The sequence below is a fragment of the Carettochelys insculpta genome, chromosome 1 (assembly GCF_033958435.1).
Source record: "Carettochelys insculpta isolate YL-2023 chromosome 1, ASM3395843v1, whole genome shotgun sequence".
NCBI classification, from domain to species: domain Eukaryota; kingdom Metazoa; phylum Chordata; order Testudines; family Carettochelyidae; genus Carettochelys; species Carettochelys insculpta.
This window is the reverse complement of record NC_134137.1, coordinates 172540698-172566599: the sequence shown is the minus strand read 5'-3', so window position 1 is coordinate 172566599 and position 25902 is coordinate 172540698. Positions and strand designations below refer to the sequence as shown.

Below are 25902 nucleotides of genomic sequence, written 5' to 3'. Positions count from 1 at the left end.
GCCTTGTAGGCTGCAGGCAGCATCTCTGCTCCCTCTGCTGGATTTGAAGAGGGGAGGGAGCAGTGAGGAAGAGGAGGCAAATGCATGCAGTGGCTGCTGGGGATAGAAATGCAGGAGCCAGGCTCCCACCGCACCTCCTCACTGCTACCTCCCAGCTAGGCCTCACCCCGTCCTTCAGCACTCCCCCAGCCCCTGACCCAAGCGGCAACCTTCGTTACTCACAGATTACAGCCTCAGATGCCAAGATTTGTGTTGCAACATTCCTTAACCCCCATCACAGCTCGGGGCAGGTCATATGTGGGAAATCAGCGACCCTCTCATCCGTGAGAAAAGCCGCATGCGGTGCTTGATAAAACCTGGCAGCTGCGTGGCTAGTGCACGCATTCAATGCACAAATCCAGGCTCAAGTCAATTCAAACCTCTGCCTTCCAGTTCATCTTTAACATTTGTTGGGAGACCAATACAGCAGCACACAGACAATCCAGGAAGTTTGCGGAGAAGGCTGGGGATAACTTCCTGGTACAAGTGCTGATGGAACTGACCAGGGGCCGTGCACAACTTGACCTGATGCACATGAACAGGGAAGAACTAGTGGGAGAAATAGAAGTGGGTGGCAACCTGGGCTGCAGCGACCATGAAATTGGAGGACTGGACAAAAAGAAATCTGACACGGTTCAACAAGGAGAAGTGTAGAGTCCTGCACTTGGAACAGAAGGATCCCAAGCATTGTTATAGGCTGGGGACTGACTGGCTAAGCAGCAGTACAGCAGAAAGGGACCTAGGGATTATGGTGGATGAAAGGCTGGATATGAGTAAACAGTGCGCCCTTGTAGCCAAGAAGGCTAATAGCCTATTAGGGTGCATTAGGAGGAGCACTGTGAGCAGATCTAGAGAAGTGGGTTGTTTCTCTCTACTCGGCCCTGGTGAGGTTACATGTGGAATATTGTGTCCAGTTTTGGGCCCCCAGTATAAAAAGGATGTGGACATGCTGAAGCAGGGTCAGCAGAGGGCAACAAAAATGATTAGGGGATTAGAGCACATGACCTATGAGGAGAGGCTGAGGGATTTGGGCTTATTTAGGTTTGCAGAAGAGAAGACTGAGGGGTGATGTAATAGCAGCCTTCAACTTCCTGAAGGGGAGCTCTAAAGAGAATGGAGAGAAACTGTTCTCAGTGGTGATGGACGGCAGAACAAGGAGCAATGGTCTGAAGTTACAGAAGGAGAGGAGTAGGTTGGATATTAGGAAAAACTACTTCACCAGGAGGGTGATGAAGCACTGGAATGTGTTGCCTAGAGAGGTGGTGGATTCTCCATCCCTAGAAGTTTTTAAGTCCCGGATTGACAAGGTCCTGGGTGGGATGACTTAGAAGGGGTTGATCCTGCTTGAAGCATAGGGCTGGACTAGATGACCCCCTGAGGTCTCTTCCAGCCCTACGATTCTGTGATCTCCTAGTTGTACTTGATTTGGATGGATGTGGCAAGTATGCACTGAAACTCACAGTAAATAATAACTTGACCTGTCACCAAGTCTATTTATCTTGGAAAAAGTGTTAGTTACTCAAGAGAAGATTTGCTTCCCTCCATCCTAGGGTGGGAAGAGAGGAGCTGTTATTGTTAATGCTGGCATCTTTTCGCAGCAAATTGTATTAGGAATTGTGCTTTGGTAGGGTAGGGGGCATGAAAAAAATCATGAATTTATAAGGAAAAAACCTGAAGTTGTATTATATTTAACTCTTTCATATCCAGCTTTCTATCATGCAGAAACTCAATAACCGGCATTTTAATCTCTTAGTTACATTTTCCATATTTTCAGTATAGTGAAAGTAAATACAAATGAATTCAGTAAATACAAATGAATTCAGCAAATACAGTATCAGTTTACAGCATATAATATGATTGTTACTGAGCAGTCCTGCCCCCTCCTCTAGACTGGTACAGCCAGGACAGCAAAGCAGCTTGGTCACCTTGCCCACTTCCATTGCTGTTCGGGGAGCAGGGGGGCAGCAGATGCCTCCTGTGGGCTACAGCCCCTCCCACTAGTCCCCCCCACCATCCGCCATCCAGCCCCTCCTCCAGCACACAATGTTTGGCACACATGACCCCCTCATACGGCCCCCATGTGCCACCTCCGTCTACCCCCACCTCAGAGCCCACACTCCCAGCCACAGCCCTCACACCCTCCTTGGAGATTTTTCTCTCTCCAAAACTGCTGGCTTGTGACCCTGTCACTCATCAGTTGCATTCAGTACTGCAAGTACCTGAAGATCCTCAACATACACCCTAATTTTTAAAGAAAAGTCAATTAAAAATTACAAGATACATAAGTTCCAGCAGCAGCAAAAACACAGTGGAGCTAGCAGTTACACTACAGTTTGAAATGCAGCTCACTGATTTAGCCATGATACTTGTAATCCAACACAAGGTCCAGAAGTTATCCCAGCTATGCCAACTTTCTGGTCACTCTCTCAACCCTTAGGTAGATATACAACTTCAGCTACATGAATAGTGCAGCTGGAGTTGCTGTACTCTAAGTCAAACTTCTTTGGCATCCCCACAGTGGAAGGTTGATTGCTCCCATCGATTTTTCTTAATTCTCATGGACTGCCAGAGTCAATGGGAAAACGATGAGCAGTCAATTTAGCATGTCTGTTGAACTGACCCCTAGGAGATCAATCTCTAGAGCATCAATCTCCGGTTAGGCGTAGACAACCTTCTAGTTAAAGACTCTGATAAGAGAGGCCTTGCTCCTCCCAGCTCTTGAGCTCGTCACTCAGTTCAGAAAATCTGAAAGGAGAGCCATGGAAGTGAGGTACTCACAGAGCTCACACTTGAGTCCATAGGCCTTCCCAATCTTGTTAATTCGAACTAGAGGGGTGCGGCCGACCCTCTTCAAAATATTCGGCAAGATGTTTGTTTCTTCTGGCCTGTGTTGGTGGAGAGAGATAAAATATATACTGAGGATAATTGCGACTGTCATCCAAATCCACACGAAAAAGAAACAAGAGCAAAGAAAGGCTTCAAACATCTGCAGGGGAGGAGGGCTGAGGGAAGATTTTGACTGCAGAAGGACGCAACCATACTAATTGCCTAGGCTACCAATGATAGGCACCAGTGATGAAAAATGGGGGACAATCTTGGTCAACTGGACTACAAAAGGGTGTGTATAATAGCAGGAAATACTGCCATCACCTACACCAGCAACACCCCTAATAAAAGATTTCATTGTAGCTGCCTTTGTGATGCAACTTGCTGGAAGATTCTTTTTCTCAAACTTACTGCAGGTGGCCTCACCCTTTTTTTTTTTTTTAAACTTTCTGTTCCTAGCCTCTCTAACTCAGAGGTGGGCAATAATGCAGGTGGGCCACTTCAAGAATTTTGGTACATGGTCACTGGCTGTACTTTTCTTTTATTTTTAATGGAGGGGTGTGAGGTCTGGGACAGATCTAGAAGAGACATTCATTCCTCCAATAGGGCTCTGGCTGTCATCTTTCCATATTGGCCACATTCCCTCAGCCCTGTGCTAAATAAACGCCCTCTCTCTTTCTCCCAGAGCCAGGCACCCCCAGCACCCCTATTCTAACTCAATGCCAGAGCCACTGGGACCGCCGCCAGGGCTGCCACCTGCTTCTCCCATCAAGCAGCGGGGCATGTGTGTGGAGTGGGTGGATGGCAATCCCCACCTGTGGATCTCAGGAGCAGCCACATTTAAAGGCTCCAAGAGCCACATGCAGCTTGAGAGAGATAATCACCACAACTCTACATATGTGGCAAGCTGTGAGCATATCGGACACCCGTGTATTAAAGGACTGTTGGGTTTTAAGACAATGTTGTCGCACCTTGTTAATTCAGATGCTTTGGGTACTTTAATTACATCCCCCACGAGAAATTCTTTGAAAGCCTCATGCCACAAAGGGTGTGCGAGTAAAACCCTGAAAGTGGATTGCTGCTCACAGGTACCAAGATAGATAGTTTAGACCAAAACTGGCCTCTCATGCACACAAATCCAGAGAAGTAGGTAGAGAATCCTATGTTTGATATCAGACTCACTCTGAGAATTCACATGGAATAAGAGTACATGTGCGAGTAAACCAGAGCTGGACTTCTGTGCCCTTTAAATGACTGGTTGTGCCTTTATTGCTGGTCCAATAAAACATATCAATCTGGTCAGCTTCTTCCTGCCAAGAGCTTATGGCTGCACACTCTTTGCATACAATATTTGTCACTTTCAGTTGGTGGTGTAATGCCTTACTGGAGAAGACATACTCACACTAGCTCTGCCAGATCCATTGTGCTAAAAATAAAATATCGCCATGGTGGTGTGAGCAGTCGGGGGAGGGACTAGCTTCCCTGAATATTCATAGCTAGTGCAGCATAGACGTACTTGACAAATCCATGTTAGCGGATTAAAGAGGTTGTATGATTGTACTGACGAGTTAAGCAGTGAACCCCAAAAGGCTGGTCCAATATTTTTTAAACATTTGTATTGAGCTGCATGTCTGTAACACAAACAGAGCCAGAGTTTTAGCTGATGTCCATCAGCTTCAGTAGCACGTTGCCAGTTTATATCGGTTGCGGACATGACCTTCCTTTACTTACAAGGGAAATATTCATCCTGTCATGTAGCAGAGACCTCTGATTTTTCCACAGAAAACTAAATTCTATTCTCAGTTTCACTGGAGCTCTATAGCCTTCCAGTCCAGGTCCATCTGTTCAGCTCTAGTGGAACTAGAGCTTGTCAATGATACTGCACAAATGACACACATTTAAATGGACTAGAGCCAAGTAGATTGAGAGTTTATGTCCTTGGACTTGTTGCTCTAACAGGAAGAAAAAAAAAACTACTCAGGGTGTGTGTTTATTGAATCCATATCTTAAGACAGAGCTGAGCCATTTCCTTGGTTGGTCTTCTCAGTATATTTCCTCTGAAGAGAGTAACAATTTCACATACACAAACACACCCTGCATTTGCTATCATGATTTGAACTCTGAACCCATGTCATCCTGGAAATACCAAAATGTACTGTTGGTGACAAAGGCAGTAAGTACAGATTTACATATCCTTCAAAACTGATATTTTGTTGCATTTTTTTTAGCTCTATGGATTGATCACAACTCTGCACTCCGTACTTGGTATTTGGAATTTGAGTTGCCTGAGTTATTCATAATTGGTCCCCAAAAGCCACATGGCTTTGTTTCTGTAGTGGATGTGCACAACTCCTCTTACCAAAAGAAAGGCTTGAAGATGCTCCGAGGACTTTGAATTAGGAGAATGCTGACTATTTAGTGGAAGAGAACAGATAAGGAGGATTAGGAGATCCTTTCCCCATACATCATTCTTAGGGGGGACCAGGGGGAAGCCACAGTAAGTTTATTGGGAGTGCAGAATTAAAATTTGATTTTGTCATTTACACAAAGTAACTTTGTGATGCGTAACTGGCATGGTTCGATCCTTGACTTGCTTATTTAGTTGCCTCTTTGCCCTGGCAGGTGTTCTGTAGAATAGAACAGCATTCTTAACAAAATATACTGGCTGCCTTCACTAGTGACCAGCAAACAGTGAAAAGAAACAATCATAGTGGAAGAGAGGAGAAAATTGTTAGCTAAAGCAATATTTAGGCCCAAAACACACACATGGAATCCCTCAAAGGCCTAGTCCCTGGGTTTCCTCAAAGCTTCATTGTACACCATGACCATCATGGATATGTCATGGCAATGTACCACATCTGGAATCAATAAATGTTCAGATATGGCAGCTCAAATTTTACATTCCAAGTGTAAAATAACTGCTCAAATGCTCACCTCACATGAACAGTCTTCAGACCAGTGATTGAATTAAAACACTCAGAGGTACAGACTTCAATTCCTTCAGTTTAAGGTGAGGGGTTTTCACCAAAAATGCTGTAAAAGACCTACTTGGAAGCTCTTGTCTTTCAGAAAGATGGAGAAATTGGAGAAGGTCCACAGAAGAACAACAAAAACAATTAAAGGTCTAGAAAACATGACATATAAAGAAAGACTGAGAGAATTGGGTTTGTTTAATTTGGAAAAGGGACGACTTACAGGGGAGATACTTTAAAATACATAAAAGGGCACAAGGAAGGAGAAAAATTATTCTCCTTAACCTCTGATGATAGGACAAGTAGCAATGGGCTTGAATTGCAGTATGGAAGGTTAAGGTTGGACACTAGGAAAAAATTCTTGTCAGGATGGTTAAACACTTGAATAAATTGTTTAGGGAGGTTGTAGAATCTCCATTATTGGAACTATTTAAGAGCAGGTTAAACGTACATCTGTCAGTGATGACCAAGATGGTACTTGGCTGCCGTGAGTGCAGGCGACTGGACCTGATGGCCTCTCAAATGACTTCAAGGTCCCTTCCAGTTCTAGTATTCTATGATTCTATGTTGCCTTTCAGCCTTCTCTTTAATCCAGATGAAATATTGGGACTGTTCCTATAAAACTGGGACGTCTGGTCACCCTATTTCTTACTGAAGTTCCTCATGCATCAGGAATTATCCTTGCTGGGATGAAAAGGACCAAAACCAAAATTTTTCCATTGTTTGGGGACCAAGCCCTTGATTTACTCTCTTTGCAGCAAATGGAGCATAGAGAATCTAACATGAAACTAGGGAGGCACCAAACACCCCTCGACTCATGTCAAATTCCTTTCCTTACCATCAACATATTTTACTGCAGGTAGCCAAATCTCACAGGAATACAGAAGCTTTTAATTTCTATGTGAAATGCGTAAACCTAAGGATCTCTGAGAAATGTGTTTGGTTCACTGGCAGGACTGTTGGGGGTATTTTAGTGTCACTGCATTTGGTTTCAGCTCTGTGTATTAGCAGGAACAAGAGGATTCCACTCCAGAAACCCTGATTTTACTTTGTGAAATATGCTACTGTATAAAATGCCCAGAGCAAAACCTCATCATATCAGGATATGAGATTCGATTGGCCATTACCTGACATATGAGGCAGCATAACTGCCTCAGACAATGCAAGAACCAGCTCAGTCCTGTACCTTTATGAGCTTTAGATAATCACCCCCTTCATCTGATACAAGATCTACTCTTTTTTTCCCCCCTAATCTCCCTCACAATCTATGCTGGACTACCCCAGCAGGTCTGGAAATCTGCTACACTAACTGATAGTTTCCATGAGACTGCTCCAGGATCAGAACTCCACAATGCATTGTTTGGTATAAAAATCCAGCCCATGGTCCATATATAGACATTTACGCAGAGTTAAAAGAAATACTCATTATCCCTGGACAAAGTGCCATACAAAAGGCGTATATATGTTAGTGCAATCTGAAAAGCACATATTCTGTTTGATTTTGTAAAGACTGATGTATCTGTGGAGGAATCGGGGCATGTTGGAATCTGGCTAGAGCCACAGGAGTACATGTAGGTGGAAGGGATCCAGAACAGTTTTGCAGGATCATCATTCCCACACGTGCTTCATTTTCTCATTCAGATTCCCCCTGAGGTAGCATATGTTGCCAAGAATAAGTCATTTCCAGTTAGCATGCATATTGAAAAGAAAACGGATCTAACTGAAAAAGCCGCTCCTTTAGTGAGCAGACATTCAGCGAATAAGATAATTTAGGAACTCTATTTGTAAGGCACTGTTTAATCAGGTGGCTAAATGTTTCACAGCCATGAGAAAGGGTGGAACAATCTCCTTTGTTAGTCATTCAGAATTTCTCACTAGTGTCCCATGTTTTCAGTGAAAAGTTGGAAGGAGGGGCTTTGACACCACATTGCACTGTCGCTGGTGAGAAAGGCAGGAACAATTGTAAAGTTTCAGAAGCAATGTATACAAAACATGAGACTTTCAGAGCAATATTTCGTCAACATGCAGCTCTGATACTAGTCCCTGCACTCTTTAAACCTAATTGATCTTGACTAATAAATCACATGGGCACCATGGAGGAGGGAGCTCCCTGGCTGGGAAATGGACTTTGAACACCACAGTCACAAGCAGCACACGTTAAAAAAATGTTTTGCATCACTAATTTTAACAGACCCAAGTAGCAACAGTCTACAGGGTCTTTCTTTGCTCTAGCTGTACTAGGAGAGACAATGGCCTCAAGTGTCAAGCAGCAACAGCTGATTGTTTTCCACATGGAACAGACTTGGATTAGACTTCCATTTGAGTGCAATATGATCCATCATGTACAGAGTACGCCTAGAGACTGCCTCCAACTACAACACTGAGAAACAGATGTCTCCAAAGTTTGGGGGAGGTGCTCCAGATTGGGCCCATAATAGACCCAGACCAAAGACGTTAGCCTCTGATCCCACTAACAGTGGGCTATGGGATGCTTGGCAGAACACCTTCAAAAATTCATGGAGTACATTTATTTTGCGAGGAGGGGAAAGGGTCCCCAGTCAGAAGACGTATCAAATACTGAATTGAGGCTACTTTTGGCTATAGGCCCACATGATGTACAGAGTCATATTTGGGGAATGGTAGTTGTCCTGGAATTTCAGTGTAGCTCTTACTTTCATAGGTCTGTTTGGGTTGGCTTGCAGAACAATTCAAAAGCCGTATGTTTATTTTGGACAGTGCTGGATTAGTGAGTTACCTCAACATGGCAGAAAGCAGAGAAGGAAGATGGGCTTGAGGATGTGGCATGGGAATAGGACTCAGGAAATGTAGACTCAATCCCTAGCTCTGCTATCGCCTCCCTATGACCTTGGGAAAGCCATTTAATTTCTGTGTGTGTCAATTTCCCATCTGTAGAATGATAATACAGTACCTCACAAGGGTGGGGTGGGTTAACACCTAATTAATTAATGTTTGTGAAGTGCTTTGAGATCCTTGGACAAACAAGTGGGAGCGGAAATTTTGTTTGCCTCGTATCACTGCCATTTGATGTAGACCAAACAAATTACATCGCATAGAAAAGGTGCTCATTTAGAGGAGCATCTTGCCCTTTTTCAGTGCAATCAGGGCAAGTTTACTGCCTCTGGGGCATGATTTGGGAGCACAACTACTACACTGAAGAGCCTAGGGCTATAGGGGATTTTGGTCTGATGAAACCTGGGCCTGGGGGTCAGAGGCAAACAAGTGGTACATCAGGGAATGGTATCCTTGAATCAGACTTTGTAGATCCTCCTTGTCATAGGGTGGGCTTGTCATCTGGTCCCAACTCTTGGGTTTCATCCGGTGCTTGGGTCAGATGACCAAGCATCACAGACCAGGAGATGACAATTCCTCCAACATGGAGCCTGCTCCAACAGAGAGTGGGAGACCAGGCACTGGAAAAATCTTAGGGAAGATCTCTCAAGAAAAGCTCTGAGTAGGCCTCACGATGTTCCCTTCTCAGAGGGAGTTCTGAGAGAGCCTGGGGTCTGAAGCCTTGACACAGGGCACTGAAGGCGAGAGACATTCAGAGGCTTCTGCAAGGGATCAAGAGGAAACCCAGCCTCCGAAAGGAAGGGGCTCCCAGCTTCAGCCAGAGGAAAAAAGGACTGGTTGCAGCTACTTGCCACAAGGCATGACAGCAGAACTGCTAGGGCTGTGCAATAGCAGCCATGAAGTGGGCTCTGCTCCCATGATGCAGCCTGTGGGTTTGAGAAAATAGGGTTCCCTCATTTCTTCCTGCCAAAATGCTCCTGGGCCCAGCCCAGGTAAGGACTTGATCCTTATCTGAGGAAACAGGCTAATCCTTTATGGTCCGATGGCGATATCCTTACTCATGTTAAGTTCCAGATGCTTAGTCCGTGAGTAATCTCGTTGATTTCAATGGAAACACTCTCAAATTAAGATATCACTGTGAGTAAAGGTGACAGAATTGGGCCCCTGGTTAACACCTTAACATGACTATACTGGGAACGTGGAAGCAATAGTTTCAAGAGGTCTATATTCGTTATGGCTGTAGTCTCCAAAAATGCCCATTAATTTTGGAGCCCTTACTTTCTGGTGCCTACCTGCAAATCTCAAAGGATCTGGTTTGCAGGAGAGCTGCTGAACAGCCGCAATTCTAATTTGTCTACCTTAAACAAAACAACAACAGACCTTCAGGGGGCTGGTGTGATCCTCCTGCAGATCAATGCAGCCAAAGTAAGCAGGCCCTTCTGAAAAGGCAACCTTTAGTGAGAGATCATGAGTACACTGAGCCGGGCCTTGTATTAGCGGCAGACTTTGCGGTGAAAAAGAAGGGATGGTCATGAGCGAGCAGGAAATATTAGCGGATCACAGGGAGGGATATACTAGCAGTTTTTATATATCAAAATCATTGTTTTAAATGCTGAATTCTGACTATGAACATTCTAGTCCAGGGGTCTGCAACCTGCATCTCCAGAGCTGCATGCGATTCTTTAAAGACTTCCCTGTGGCTCCCAATGACAAAATTCCAAAGTAAAAATAACATCCTGATTATTTTTGATAAATGGTGAATGTCTAAAAGCCCAACAATGAACAACTCATATCGAAATATGAAACCATTTATGAACTCAAAATGTTGGGTGACTCCCCCTTTAATGGGTACCCTGCAATGCGTGACATCTCATAGAGCTGGAGGGAACCTCAAGAAGACATCAGGTACAGTCGCCTGCCCTCAGAGCTGGACCAAGCACCATTCCTGACCGATTTTTTAAAAATATATTTGGTTCAGACCCCTAAATGACCTCTTCAAGGATTGAGTTCATAAGCCTAGGTTTACCAGGCCAACGCGCTAACCACTGACCTATATGATACCATATCTGTGTTTTGATCATGTTGCTAAGAAAGTCTGGATTTTGAAAAGGAAAACAAAGCTTGCAGCATTCCTGCTGTGAAGGGCAGCACGTGTTTTAAGAAAGAAATCTGAAATTAAACGTGAAGTAAAAATGTCATCATTAAAATGGGCTTGGGAGTGAAAGTCAGGAAGACAGTGGCACAAACACACACATGTAAAATGTGAAGAAATAGAATATATAAAAAGTTTGTAAACATCCTCCAGTAAACATGTATCACATTACAAATCCTTGTGGTGTACGCTGTTCTTAAAATAGGGGTTACAAAAAGTATGGTTTGACATTATTAAAGACTGTCTTGTATTTTACATGCCTTGCGACTCTTGAATTATTGAGTTTTTTACTGAATTCAAAAAAAAAAAAAAAAAAGAGAGGCTCTTCTTGCTATTTTGGTTGTCAAACCCTGGTCTAGTGGAACCTTGAGGCACAAATGCTTTGCATTTCTTGCAGTAATGAGGATATAAACCAGTCTAAATGTAACTAGCACAAAAGAGTTACTTACAAGGGCACGCGGGAATGAGGTGAAGTGGCAGTTGGCTTCCCTGGTTTCCATGTGCACCTGCTGGGCAAGTTGGGAGGAAGCCATGTAAAGCCGGTTTCGGGTTCCTTGTGTTGCACATCTGTGCCATTCTGGAAAGGACAGCTCTTGATTTTCCTGTTCAGTGTGGACACAAAAGCCATCTTGGGCTGAGGGGAGAAGAGCGGAAAACACAACCATTATAGTCCAGGAGCTTCATTTTCAGCCTGGCATGTGGATGTGGGGTGATCATTTTGCACAAGGATGTTTCAGCTGATAGACAGTCCCCTCAATGCCAGACTGGGTACCCTAATCTGAACTTCCAAGTTTGGAAAATCAGCTATCAGTGTTTAACTGCTGCTTAGTCCAGGGGATTGTTTTGCACCACCACATTTAAGGAACTGGAACCTCAGTTTTAATCAGACCTGCTGATATCGGGGGACAAATGGGAGCAACTGCCCCAGGCCTGGTGATTCAAAGGGGCTTGGGGTTCCTGGCCACTGCAGCCACTACTGCAGCAGTTACAGCAGCCAGCACCCTGGGTGGTGCTCTCTGGATGGCACTGAGGGGAGGGCTGACTGCTATGGTCCCACCCTCTCACCTCAGGTCCCACACCTTCTGGGAGTAAGGAGCTGCCTCTCCACCTTGCCTAACAGCCTGGCAAGTCTGTCAGCAAACATGGTTGTAATTAATTTTGTTACAGCTTGCAATGTATGTGTAAAAACCCAAACCAAAACAGATGAAAGTAACTACAGAGAAGCCCAATGACTTTTACAACCTGGAAGCCAATATTCCAAGTGAATAAACCCCCCAGCGATGATTTCAGTAGAAACTCAATTGTCTCTTCTCTTTCTCCTAAATTAACAAATCTTATCCCTTCCCTTGGAGGCGCTTGCAAACACCTGGTGTTAGCAAATAGGACCCACTGCCACTCCCACTGATGTCAATGAAAGTCTGGTCATTGACTTCATTGTATGCTGGAGCAGGTCCATACTGTATATCACAGTGTTTCAAGTTTATGGTGCGCTAAAAACTTCAGTTGGACTTGAACGTGATCTTCCGGGCAGTAAAAGGGGTTAGTCTTTCCTTATTACTTTATGATACACAGATAAGGCCAATAGAAAGTTCTTTGGTGTTTAAAGACTTTTGAATATTATATTAGTAATTCAGGTCTTGTCAAGACTGAAACATATGATGACTGGAAAACTTGTGAAATGATGGCAGCAAAGTAAGCAAAAGAGAGGGTCAGATTCCATCTCTTGTTCTGACATCTGCACACTCTGACAACAGTTCCTGGTATCTCAGCTTGAGCTGATTGATTGCCTTAAAGGGACAAAGGGACGTATTTTAGGCTTTAGGAGCCAACTGAGAAAAGCTTAAACATAGAAGGATAAATAATCATGGCCTGTCTACACTTCAAACAGCTGAATCAGGGGCATGAATAAATTCTACACAAAAGTAATTACAACTATGTTGTAATGAGCAGAGGGGACAAATGCTACTGGATTCCTCGGGTTGGCGGTACTTGTAGCAGAGCTACGCAAGGTATTTTAAATTGCTGCTTCAATAATACGTGTGACAAAAGAGAACTAATTGTAAGAAACAAAAAAGAGTGCATTTAGTAACTAAATGCCTATTTTCTGCCAGTGCACCCGAGGAGGCTCTATGACCCAGCCAAATTCGGTTTCAGTCTGTATTAAATGAACAGACTTTGCAACTCAGGTCACAGACATGCATCTGGGATCATTTATGATGTTTGTTGTTGCTCTCCTGCACGTGTACTTCTGGCTGTATCTTATCGCATTATTATAGTGCTGTATTTTGTAATTACTGCAAGTAGGAATGTCATCACCTGTCTTCAGCATTTGCAAACCCTGAAGGACAGTCTCTTGCATTTCCTGTACTTCCCTTCTAATGGAGTCCAAAGGTTCAAGTCTGAAATCTCTTAAAAGGCCAAATTAAGGTCCTAAGGAAGTTAAAGAAATTATGGTCACTGACTTAGTGGGACTCAGGTTTGATTAAAAAGTAGAGATGGAATTAAAGTATGATCCAGCCCCAAATTTTAGAAATGGCTCGTCTGCTTATACTATTCCAGAGTACAGCATTTGCTCCAGGCATCCCTGAACATCAAGAGTTCACACTCCAAATCTGGATCCACATGAGAAGTTTGCTAATGGTCTCTATCTTTATTATAGGCTTAATCAAAACCCCAGATCTAAACATCTGCTGAAATGGGGACTTTCAAAATACAGGTCCATATCCAAAGATCTACAGAGTACAACGGACCTTAAATCAGTTTGGGGCCTTTAGATGCTGCTGTTTCTAAATGGTAATAATCTATTTAGAAAGGGATGAGTGGGCAAAAAGGAGTGGGGAAATGGCCCTCTATGTCAAAAGTGCTGCTATGTTTTTCTGTATTGCTGATAACTTGGAAGAGAATGATCTTGAATGTTTATGGATCAATGTCCCGACAGATAAAGCATAAGATGGGCTACTAGTTGGGGTCTTCACCAACTCACACTAGGGAGCAGGATGACCACTCTCTTACACCACTACCTACAATATGTGGTCGTGGGGAGGACTTCCATTTGAGTGACATATGCTGAAGGTCTCATGCTGCCAGTACTAAAACTTCCTAATTTAATAGATGACTATTTTGTCACTCAAAAGCCATTGCAGCTGGTGTGGGAGAATTCCATCTTAAACCTTCTCCTAACAGAAAGAGGGAAACTGATCACAGAACTGAAAATGGGAGCTTAGGTACATGTTGATCACAGTTATATAAGCACAATAAAGTCTAGACTAGTAATATACATACTTATTGCTTTAATAGAACCAATTCACAAAGCTAAAAACAATTTTGATTCAAATTAGCCAAGAGAAAAAAAATACAATTAGAAAAACGTCAGTGATGAGTGGGAACAATTTAGGAACACTTTACTAGTTGCCCAAAAAGCTTCAATCGCACAAATGTGGAAGGTGGCTGTGTTCATCAAAAGCCAAAACTGAAGAGGAAATAAAGGCAGATGTAATACAGATATAACAAATGGAAGACACAGGAAGTTGAAAGTGATGAATGTAAAAATCAGAAGTGAGGAATTATAGAAAATTAACAAGAGACGGCAAGGGACACAAGAAGAAATGTGTGATCAGCAGAGATCTTGGCCCTATGTTATTTAGCATCTTTATCAATTACCTGAAAGGAAACATTAAAAACAACAAGTAGTCGTCCTGTGGTACCTTATAGACTAACAGATCATTTGGAGTATAAGCTTTTGTGCACAAAAACCCGCTTTGATGAAGCGGTTCTTTGCCCACGAAAGCTGATGCTCCAAATGATCAGGACTTCTTGTTGTTTTTAAAGATACAGACTAACTTGGCTACCTCTCTGATACTTGCCACCATTGCAACAAATTATAATGATTCTGGATGACACAAAAGTTGTGGGAATGGTAAATAATGAAAATGACAGGTCACTGATTCAGAATGATCTAAATCTTTTGGTAAACTGGGCACAAATGAGCAATAAGCATTTTAGTATGGCTACATGTTGGACGTACATCTGGGAACAGAGAATGCAGCCATAGTGACAGGATGTGGAGGAGGGGGCTCTATCCTCAAGAGAGGTGCTCTGAAAACAAGAGTTTGGGGGTGGCGGGTGGATAATCATTTGAAAATGAGCTTCCTTTATAATGGTGTGGCCAAGACAGCTAATGCAATTCTGGGATGCAGAAATGGAAATTTCAGCTAGGAGGAGAGAGGTTATTTAAGCTGTGTATGGGCACTGCTGTGACCATTGCTGGAATACTCCAGCCAGTTCTAATGTCCACAATTCAAGAAGGATATTGATTAACTGGGGAGGGTTCAAAGAACAATGAGAATGACTGAATGATTAGAAAACATGCCTTATAATGATTGTTAAGCTAAATAGCGAGACTCAAGAAACTCAGAGAGATGGTTCAGGGGTGACTTGATTATAGTCTGAAGGCATCTACATGAGGAACAAATATTTATAGTAGGCACTTCAGTTTAGCAGAGAAAGGTATAACAGGAGCCAATGACTGACAGTTAAAGCTAGACAAATACGGGCTGAAAATAGGGCATAGATTTTTCCACAGAGAGAGCAATCAACGGTTGGAACAATTTACCAAGATTTGTGGTGGATTGATTGGCCATTACAGGAAATTTTAAAACAAACTGGTTGTTTTTCTAACAGATCTGCTGGAGGAATTACTTCGGAGGAAGTTCTGACTGCCTGTAGAACACAAGCCACAGCAGGGATGATCACAATATTTCCTCTGTGCCTTGGAACCTCTTAATCCAGTACAACCCTCCTATCCCCACCTTAGCCATAACTGAAGCAGTCAAAAACTATGACTGGAGGTTAAAGTCTCATTGTCAAGCCAACGATCTTGGGGCTCTTTCAGTTGTGTTCTGGTCTTTGAAATTCAGTTTGCAATTTTTTTTCCACAATGTTAAGGGCTAAATACAGCCCTTAAAGAAAGCAAACAAAAGAGGGGAAAAAAGAAAACAAAAAGAGAAAACGGAGTCTCATATCACCTGAATCCCAGTGCTGGGATTTTAAGGAAAACACAAGATACTGTGAGACTAATGAGACTCGCACAGATTGGCAAGAGTGTTCTCTTTAAGCTGGACACTTGTGCGGCTGCTCAGGAACACTTCAGATACCCCCCAGCTGATTAGCAGAGCAACCACGGCTAGGTTTTTCATTTCTTCTGTTGGTGCACAGTCACACATGCCTCAGTGCACACAAAATTATTCAGCATATGGATGGAAAAAATTGAAAAAGGTTAGAGGGAACATTGGTTGGCAATGTCACTTGTGGTTTTATTCTTATAAACCTTTCCATGGAAGAACACGCCTTGATCCTTGAGACTGTTTCTGCAGCTTTCACTCCAGCCAGCATTTTACAAACTGGAAGCATTGGCAAGCAATGGGTGACAAAGTATTGGTTATGCCTAAGGGCTTGCGAATCAGTATGACTAAAAGAAGGATGTTCTGATCTCCTTCCCAACACTTGCACCAAACCTGCAACTAGTTTGGAGATTTTAAAAGTTTGAAAAATGCTACTGTTCTTACAAAGCCAGCTTGCCAGGCTTGGGAGTGTCTTGCTAAGTAAATCCTTGTTTGCCTTGTGAATTAAGGGAGAAAGAGCACAAATCACTTGTGCAGAATGTAGAGATAGAATGAAATAGTATGAACCGAGATTAACACACTTCCCCAAGGAGCAGCTCTCATCACAAGGGTCACAGGACACAAGCTTGACGCTAGGAAGGGGTATATCTTTCCTTCGTCACTTAAAATTTTGGGGGAGAGTGCTTGACTTCCTCATTCCTAACCTCAACTGTTCTTAACTCCCTTTATTTCTCCTCAGCTCATTGTGTCATTGCTCCTCTACCTCCTCTAGTACCTGTACTAGTATTAACTCAGTGCCTATCACTACAAGCAGGAAGGAGCATGTTAGCGGGATGTAATTGCTAAATTGGAGAGGACCGCAGTAATATTTTGTTGTTATGATTAGGCTTCATAACAAGTAGAGTTCACATTTCTATTAGAGATGTTGTCTTAGGCTGTTTGCTGACTGGTGTTGGTGACACCCGAACCCTGTTTTTCAAGGCTATCCTTCCAGCCATAAAGATTAGAAACTTATTTTGTTTTGAATGTAAACTTAAATTGTGGGACACAGTTATGCGGTACTTTAAATATAATCTGAAATCAGGATGTTACTTACTTGAACAAAAAAAAGAAAAAAAGAAAATCACATTATATACAGCCTTTGACATTAGCTAATCAAACATTTAAAGAGATGGCTAAAAAAATTTATTTTTCTTGGTGCTAAAAGCCCAAACTCACTTCTTGCATGTGCCAAAAGCTCTACTCATTCTCTCCTCAACTAGTTAAAAATTCAGTTCTGCCCCTCCCTGACAGCCTCTGTGGTGAAGTTATTCATTCTCAATCCAAAAAGACTGCAGCACTTTGAAAATGGAACCATTTGTGCATGCACAGAACATACTGAATTTAACATCTAAATTAATACACAAGACATACTGGACAGAGGCAGAGGAAAGCATGTAATTGTGGAGCAGCAGCTATATAATTTGCATCTAGCACGCTGCATAGGACATGTCACCTTGGTTGATGTGTATGAAGTCCTTTGCGGATTTTATTTATGCTTATTTAATTACATTGCACTGATAACTTTTTAAATGAAAGAAAAGTCCCTGCTCTGGGAAGAAATCTTCCTACATCACACTGTATGAAGAGATAAAGACGGGTTCGGCACAGCAGAAAGATTTTCCTACTAATTTGCCTTCTCAATCTTTTGCAGCACTCAAAGAAAACTCAAATCTTTTGTGTCATTTAAAAGTAAGTTAGCAGAAAATGTTTCTCTTCAAAATCTCACCAAACTAGACAAATAGAAGGCTAGGTTTTCCAATAAGAACGGGCTATCCAGAACTTATTAACACAGATTCTCAATGAATGCTAATCAAACTTTAAAATGTGGGCCCCAAGTCACGGGCTACAGTAGAATTAAAGCTGTGTTATCTGATTAATAAAAGTTGCACATACAAGTTTATACTGTTATACAGAAGTACTTAGAGTATTAGTTAAGATGCACTTACCTGGCTGCAAGGTAGTTACTGAGTGACTACTCCAATGCAGTAGCTCACCTGTTTTATGTCTGCAGCAGAGAGTGAGAAAGCCAATCAGATGAAGTAAAACACTCAATAAAGGATACCGATTGGGTGATCTCATAGCATGTCTACAGGTTTAGTACAGGGATTCCTGTCAAAATCTTAATGGCCACGATACAAATAGGATGTGCAGATTTAATTTTAAAAATTCACCAGGCATGTGTACATTAAGGCCTCAGTTCAGCCAAGTTCTTAAGCACAGACTTAAATCCGTCCCAGTTTAACAAAGGACATAAAATGTGCTTAAAGATCAGCAAGTGCTTTAGAGCCTTCCTGAACCAGAAACTAAGACCATTACAAAAGGGTCAGAGACACCTTGATGCACCCCACTGTATAAATATTCTTCAGGCCTTTGGGCACCCTACAATCAAACCCACTTTCTGGGCCTGATTCTGCTATGCTTACTCACACCAAGTAGCACTGACTCCCAGGAAGGTGACAGAATCAGAACTGTAGATACAAAATAAAGGGTGAGCAGGCCCAGTAGCATGTGACTAGGTGCCTGGCACGTCTGACAAATTTTAAGATTAATTAGCTGGTGCTACAAGAGGACTTTTCCCCCCAGATTCCTGCTACTAGCAGCTTTATTACAAAGTCAGGGTTTTGCACCTATGGAGCCTTCGCACCCTTAGCAAAAGGACTCCATAAGGCTTCCCTAGCTATTGCATGCTGTCTGAGTAGCAAAAAGCAGGTGTGCGTGGACATTTGCTGTTGTACATGAACAATGGTTATAAAAAGCAGCACTATTTGTTTTGGACCCAAATCTTTCCTAAGCAATAAACTTAACAGACAGAGGCTCCAGCCCAGGAATGACATTATCTTTGGCCTTTTTGCCACATGTGAAATCTCTGGAAAACATTGACAGAGATAATCCACAGTGGAACAATCCTCCGAGTTATCTGATGTGACCCAGTCTTCCAGGTCACAGATAAACATGCCCCCAAATAATTGGAGTCCTAGTAAGAATGATGTTTTGTGTAGATTCCAGTTAAAGAATAACCCAAGGGATTTGTTCTAGCCTTCATATTTCCCTTCCCAAACACACCTTCAACCAATAAATGCTTAAATCTAGTCTAAATATAAGACTATGCACTGAACATCAGCTGCGTGTTTGAGCAGTGTGGCTCTACAGCCTCCTCACACAGCCAGATCTGGCCTGCACGCTCCTTACTGAAGATGCAGACATTCTGGGTCAGTTTGATGCTGCCTTGTCAATGTGCTTGCTCAGACGATGGAGCAGGTCAGCCAGCGGTCCCTGTGGGGAGCAGAGTTTAGCTCCAACACTCCTTCAGCCATTCATGCTATGTGAACAACTCCCATTAATTTCACCAGGAGCGTATAACAATAAAAATAAGGTCACATGGGCTATTTAATTCTTATCTTTCTGCCGTGCAATGTTCAAGTTCCATTTGCAGATGTTATTAACAATGAAAAAAAATCAGATCGCATAAGTAAATAGAAGACGTTTGTTATATTTAGATTTTGCACAGCTGTTCCCTTCTGAGACAGGACACATTCAGATTTTGCATTTACATACAGCTTTTAACCCAAAGGGCCTCAGAACATTTCTCATCGTAACCAGCCACCTCAACCAGGAAAGTTGCAGCAAGGTAGACAAACAGATTACAGCCCATCCCTGCAGACTGTGTAGCAGGAGTCACCCTTAATGAGTCAGTTGTCCCTGTAAGGGTAGATCTGCTGTCGGAGGTGGTTGGCCATCACTAACTTACAATTGGGAAATACCCAAGAGGCCATGGCTAGGCCAAAAAGGAGAGTCACGAACAGGTAGTGGTTTGTCCCCACCGCAAACTGCAGGAAGCGTCTGTGACCCTGGACTAGTGCAATAAATATGGAAAGATGCATCCTTGAGATCATCTCCCAGATCCAAGGCGGCCAGGGAAACCATAAAAAACCTGAGCCTCACCCGGCAGTGGTTTAGGCCACTCAGGCCCCAAATGGTTCGGTGCTCCTCTTTGGCTTCAGGCAACAAAAAGTAACACCTTTTTAAAACCTTTGGTTCTAGTAGCGATATGGAACCTCCTCCACTGTCCAATTCAGACAACTCCTTGACTTCTTGCAGAGGAGTGCCTCGTGAGAAGGGGCCCTGAGGAGGGATGTGATGCGAGGGGGTGGGAAGAAGGAAGAGAGTTGGAGGGTATAGCCCTTTCATACCATACTGAGGACCCAGCAGTGCATTGTTATAAAGCACCAGCCTAGGAGAAAAATGGCACAAATGGCTGGAGAAGAGAACGGGAAGCATTGGGCAGTCTGAGAGGTACGTTATCTTCAGTTGTACTCCCAAAAGAGGTACTGGGGGGGGCAACCTTATGATGGGAGGAGCCAGGATGTGTTGAAGAATGAAGCTTAGCTTGCCTCTTCCTGAATCCCTCATACTTGGGGCAGAGCCAAGTCCTGATGGGGTCGGGAAGGCAGAACAGGTGGAAGTCATGGCTTACATTTCTTATGTGCTGGCCCCGGGACATACAGCCTGAGCAAGTGAGGGTGGTGTGGGAGTTCTTTAAGCCACACAGGTTATTGTCTGTCTGCTCCACAGACAAGGCCACCCCATCAAAGGGGAGATCCTGCATGAATTGCTGCATCTCAAGAGCGAGGCCAGAGAGAAGCAGCCAGAACACCCTCTGTAGGGAGACAGCTGAAGCCATAGAACAAGCCCGCATCTGAGGCTGGCTGGAGCAGCCATTTCCCCCACCTCTGCCAGGGCCCAAAATGCCTTTGTGTCCTTCAGAAGAGAGGACATGAGCTCAGTGAGAGCCTGCCACATGTTTACCTCGTAACAGGCTATAAGGGCTTGGTGATTCGCCATCCAGCATTGGAAGCTGGAGGATAAATGAATTTTACGCACAAATAAATCAGGTCTCTTCAAGTCTTAATTTTTTGGGGTTGCCCTGGGCTGGCCTTACTTCTCACAGTGGTTGATGGCCTCCACTACTAGGGAGTTGGGGGCTTGGTGGGAATAAATGTATTTGGGCCCTTTACCGGTACAAAGTATTTGCACTCTGCCCGCTTGCAGATGTGGGGAACGGAGAAGAGTGTTTGCCACAAAGCTGAGGTGATTTTGGCCACCCTGCTGCAGAGAGGTGAGACCACCCTTGCCGGGGCTGCCTGCCCCAGCACCCCAAAGAGGTTATCCTCAGGTTCCTGGAGTTCCTCTGCCTGGAGGTTTAGGTTGGTGGTCACCAGTGTTCCCTGCAAGCTGAGAGCATGTGCTGCCCATCTGATTAGCAGAGTGCCCACAGCCGGCACTATGTGTTTCTATTGGTGGTGCATATCACACATGCCCTGGTGCACAAAAATTTATTCCACACATGGATGAAAAAAATTAGTGGAAACGCTGGTGGCCACCCTCTTAAGGAATTCCTGGTGGGCCTGATCATCATCTGGGAGACCTCCTGATGGCCTCATCTGAAGACAAGTAGGAAGAGACCTGCTGTGGGAGAGCTTCCTTGGGAGGCTGAGCGTCTACCTCCTGTTCCATCTGCGAGGTGAGAGCCTTTGAAATTTTGGGTACCAGAGGATGTTTCATGGAGGTGGAAGTGTCAGAGAAGGCATGGAAACCCCCACAGGTTCTAGGGCTGCCACAGGGATGGCCAGGCCTGTGGACCCTGAGCAGTCTGGGATCCTGTCTGTGGCACTGGAGATGCTGGATGAGGCACTTGAGCCAGAGGCACTGAGGCTTGATCTGAGGCCAGGCTGACAGAGCGTGCCGTGCTGGGGGAAACCAGGAACAAGGGCTGGTGTTGGTGCAGTTCCACACACTGGCCATAGATACCAATGCCCTGAATGCAGAGAAAAGTTGAGATGGGTCTTCAGGAGAGTGTGACCTGCAGCATGGCCAGCGGGGGCTGGCAAGTTTATAGCAGGCTCGAGAACAGCTGCAGGATGGCTGTCAGTCAGGAGAAGAGCGGTGCCGTGAAGCTGAGTGGAACCATCAATCCCTCTGTTCCTCACAGACACCCTGCAGGGAGTCACGAGTGGGGAGTGGTGCTGGTGTAGTGAATGGTGCTGTGCCAGGGACCTGTCTGCTGAACGATGCTTGGACTGTGGAGAGTACAGGTCCCGCGTGTCCCATCTATACAGGGAGGTGCATGCCTCAGGAGATCTGCACCTAAGTCTCAGGGAGCCCCACCCGACATCCATGGTGGCCTTAAGTCCCACTGGGGACCAGGCCAGGCTGTGGGTTCTGCAGCTGTTACTGCAAAGAGCTGAGGCCTCAGATGTTCCACCTGAGCGGGAATGTTGCCTCTCCAGAGACTGGGGCCACGCCATGACTGGCTTCTCCTTTATGGAGTGGGCTTGTGACTACAGGGATGGATGGCACCAGCATCAACAGTATGTTCTGTAAGGCAGCTTTGGGTGCCCTCAGCACCAGAAATTTGATACTGCTCTGAGAAGAAATGGGGGAGCGAGAGGGTGAGCCATGCTCCCACAGGGCCTGAGGGGTCTGCTGCAGCACAACAGGAGATCCCACTGGCATTGACATCCTGGGCCCATCCTTCTTAGATCCCAGAGATTTGCCCCTGCCCTGCCTGGGCTTGTGCAGAACCAGGGAAGAGTTCTGCTGCACCCTGACATGCTGGTGCTTGGTGCCAAGTTCAAGTATTCACATTGGAGCTGTCATGAATGAATGCAGGGAAAGAGTTAACCCTTAACAGAGATAACTCGCAGCAGGGGGAGGTCAGGTAAGTCAAGGGAAGGAAGAGAGACTTTTTGGAGCTGAGAACAATTGCGGTCTGAGGGATCTTGGTCTGCATGGCTGAGGCTGAGGACACAGAGATAATTTCCCCAAGCAGTTGGAGTGAATCCAGAAAATATCTTGACTATCTCAAAATCAGCCACAGATAGGTAAGTAGAAGGGAAATGTTCAGTCAGACATGATAAGGTTACAGTTATTTTGAATTTGGTGTGGACTGTCTGTCGTCTTTTTCAGTTGCTTTGGTTAATGACTTGACTTCTTCCCCTATAATTTTTAAAGCTGAATCCCAAGGAAGTTCTCTCTCTGCTGCAAACGATATGACTTACTTTCTCTTGTTTTGTTTATACATTCCTTTTTTAAGCAAATGATCTGATCCCTGTGTTCTGGGAAGCGCCTGTGTATATCCATGCCTTAGACTGAAGAGTCAGCTAGTAGATTACAGTTGCGTCTAAATTCTCTCCTGAGGGAGGGTTAAGACCTTGGGGTACCCCAAAGGGAGACGTCCTGAGTGCGTCTTCCTGAGTTAGGCAGATCTTGTCCCCCTTGGGAGGTGGCAGCGACTACTAGCCTGTATTTTTAAAGATTTTGCAGGACCACCCCCTTTCTGCACTTGGAGTGTCAGAGTGGGGATCAACCATGATGGAACCTAATGGGAAGTCCATCAGGAGAGCCCTGAAACCAACATCTCTCTCCTTTTTGAAACAAGGGCTTGAAAGACGTGCAAATGCCACGCTCAGGTCACTGCTGTGTGCCTCTCCTAAGCACCAAGAACAGTTGCAGTGGAGGTTGCTCCCTGGCATGGGCCGACTACAACTGCGACAAGTCGATTCGCAAGGAATGAATGACCTGTAGGTGTATAATCCAATCCTTATTTGAACATAAAGCTTCACTGTCATGGCCGAAACCTGGAAAAAAAAAAAAAAAACTATCTGCAAAAAAAACTTTTTTTCATGTAAAGGAAAAAAAAAATCTTACAATCTTTTTGCAGCTGTCAAATGACCTTCACTAGGGGTCAGCTGCTAATACCTCTGCTCAGGCTGAGCATATCCTATTTCACATGCAGTCTAATTGAAGTCACTGGGATTACTTACAAACTAAGCTACTGCTCAACAGGAGTGAGGGTATCAAAAACTAGTCCTAAACTTACGGACAGAAATTGAGTGAGTGCAACAACTGAATACAACAATCATGTTTTAGTAAATTCAAGATTTCTCTTAGTTACCACAATGTGCAGCTCAATAGATCCCACCTCTTTCAAAATTTGTTTGTATCACCTGCACATTAATTTTAAAATACACTTCTTCTAAGCTCTTTATTCGTTGCTGGTGCCCTCAGAATGGTCCACTTTTGTGTTACTCCAGAGTTGGGAAGAGGAAAGAACATGTCTGTCTGTGATCAAGGAGCTGTAGTGGTTTGTTAGCATTTTGTCAGATACAAGCTGTGGGATAAACTGTGCTTCTTTATATTTTCCCCCAATAAACTGTAAATGTCTGTCTCCATTTTGAGGCCTGTAGGCTGTCTCTTGGGTTGAAGATTCTCTCTAGCTTCCTCTCTTGAGGGCAGCAACCACCTCCCCTATTGCCCGGCTCCGCAGAGCCAGTGCTGAGCCGACTCACCAGACTTCTAGGGGCTCTAATCTAAATAGGCCCTATTGTGTGTGGACACGCTATTTGAAATAAATTTGGCTTTTTACAGGGCTTCCCTCACATAGGCACATTATTCAGGAGTATCTTATTTTGGAATAAAAACTCCAAACTAAGCTACATTAAACCCTTGAATTAAAAGACTAACGGGTGGGAGGTGTGTCTGTTAAATCCCAAAGTCCATTAAATCGGAGGGTTTACTGCCCACCCAACCCTGCCAAGTTCCCCCAACCTTAGTCCCCCACCCAAAAAATGCCCATGACTCACCTCTTCAGCCCACCACCACAGCTGGGGGTCCTGCCACATGCAGCAGCAAGGGCCCCGCCATGGCACAGCTGGGCATCCCACCACGGCACAGCTGGAGCTGTCGGCCCCAGCCTGAAGGGGGCTGGTGCCACCGCCAGCGCTGCCACACGCTCCTAGCGCCAGGGATGGGGTGTGTATGCAAGTGCTATCTGCTTGCGTACACACCCCACCCCAGTGGGAGGAGCGCATGGCGGCTCTGGCAGCGGAGACGGTGGCTCCTCCAGGTGTTGGCAGTGGTAAGTCTCCTAACATTCTGTTTGTGGGGTGAGGGGAGAGTTTAGGATTTTAAGCAGACTTTGGGAACAATGGAGGGGTGGACATTCATTGTTTCAGACGTCCGCTAAATTGGGGTCTGTAAAATTGAGAATTTACTGCATTCTGGAATAGCTCCGTAGCGTAGATGTACCCATCCTGTTTGCCTCTTTTGCATCTCTCTCCGAGCCTTCTCCTTTTAAGTACTTTTATAACCTTGTGCCATTGTCCTCTTCAGGAAATTTCCACTTTCCATCCTCCCCAGATCTTAAGTCAGGGAAGTCAGAATAAATTGGTTTCCTACAAGATTCAGTTGCTCTTTTGTTTTCCTCAGGCAAAGGCCTATTCACATGCTGAAAGTCCTTAACAATCACTTCCTGTACCTGGTCAGAGATGTTTATATTTAAGGGCTCATCAGCACTGATGAGCACTACAGAGAAGAATTTTTATAGGAACTGCCTAATAGAATATCAATCTAACATAAGAACATAAGAATGGCCATACTGGGTCAGACCAAAGGTCCATCAAGCCCAGCATCCCATCTGCCGACGGTGGCCAACGCCAGGTGCCCCAGAGAAGGAGAACAGAAGACAAGTGATTTATCTCCTGCCATCCATCTCCTGCCCTTGTTATGAAGGCTAGGGCACCATACTTTATCCCTGGCTAATAGCCATTTATGGACCTGACCTGCAAAAATTTATCAAGCTCTTTTTTAAACCCTAATAGAGTCCTGGCCTTCACAGCCTCCTCGGGCAAGGAGTTCCACAGGTTGACTGTGCGCTGTGTGAAGAAAAATTTCCTTTTATTAGTTTTGAACCTACTACCCATCAATTTCATTTGGTGTCCCCTAGTTCTTGTATTATGGGAAAAGGTAAATAATTTTTCTATATTCACTTTCTCCACACCATTCATGATTTTATATACCTCTATCATATCGCCCCTCAATCGCCTCTTTTCCAAACTGAAAAGTCCCAGTCTCTCTAGCCTCTCCCCATATGGGACCCTTT

At 44.3% G+C, this 25902-nt stretch overlaps 1 protein-coding gene across 1 annotated transcript in view; it reads right to left on the bottom strand.

Annotated features, from left to right (window-relative positions):
* LOC142006901 (cystathionine beta-synthase-like) overlaps window positions 1–11428 on the bottom strand; it is a 45447-nt gene extending 34019 nt beyond the window's left edge. Inside the window, exons 1-2 of the mRNA XM_074983409.1 lie at window positions 11250–11428; window positions 2818–2924 (exon numbers count right to left, since the gene is read on the bottom strand). Coding sequence (XP_074839510.1) covers window positions 2818–2924; window positions 11250–11428 — 286 coding nt within the window. The remainder of the gene's footprint in view (window positions 1–2817; window positions 2925–11249) is intronic.
* Between the last annotated feature and the right edge of the window lie 14474 nt (window positions 11429–25902).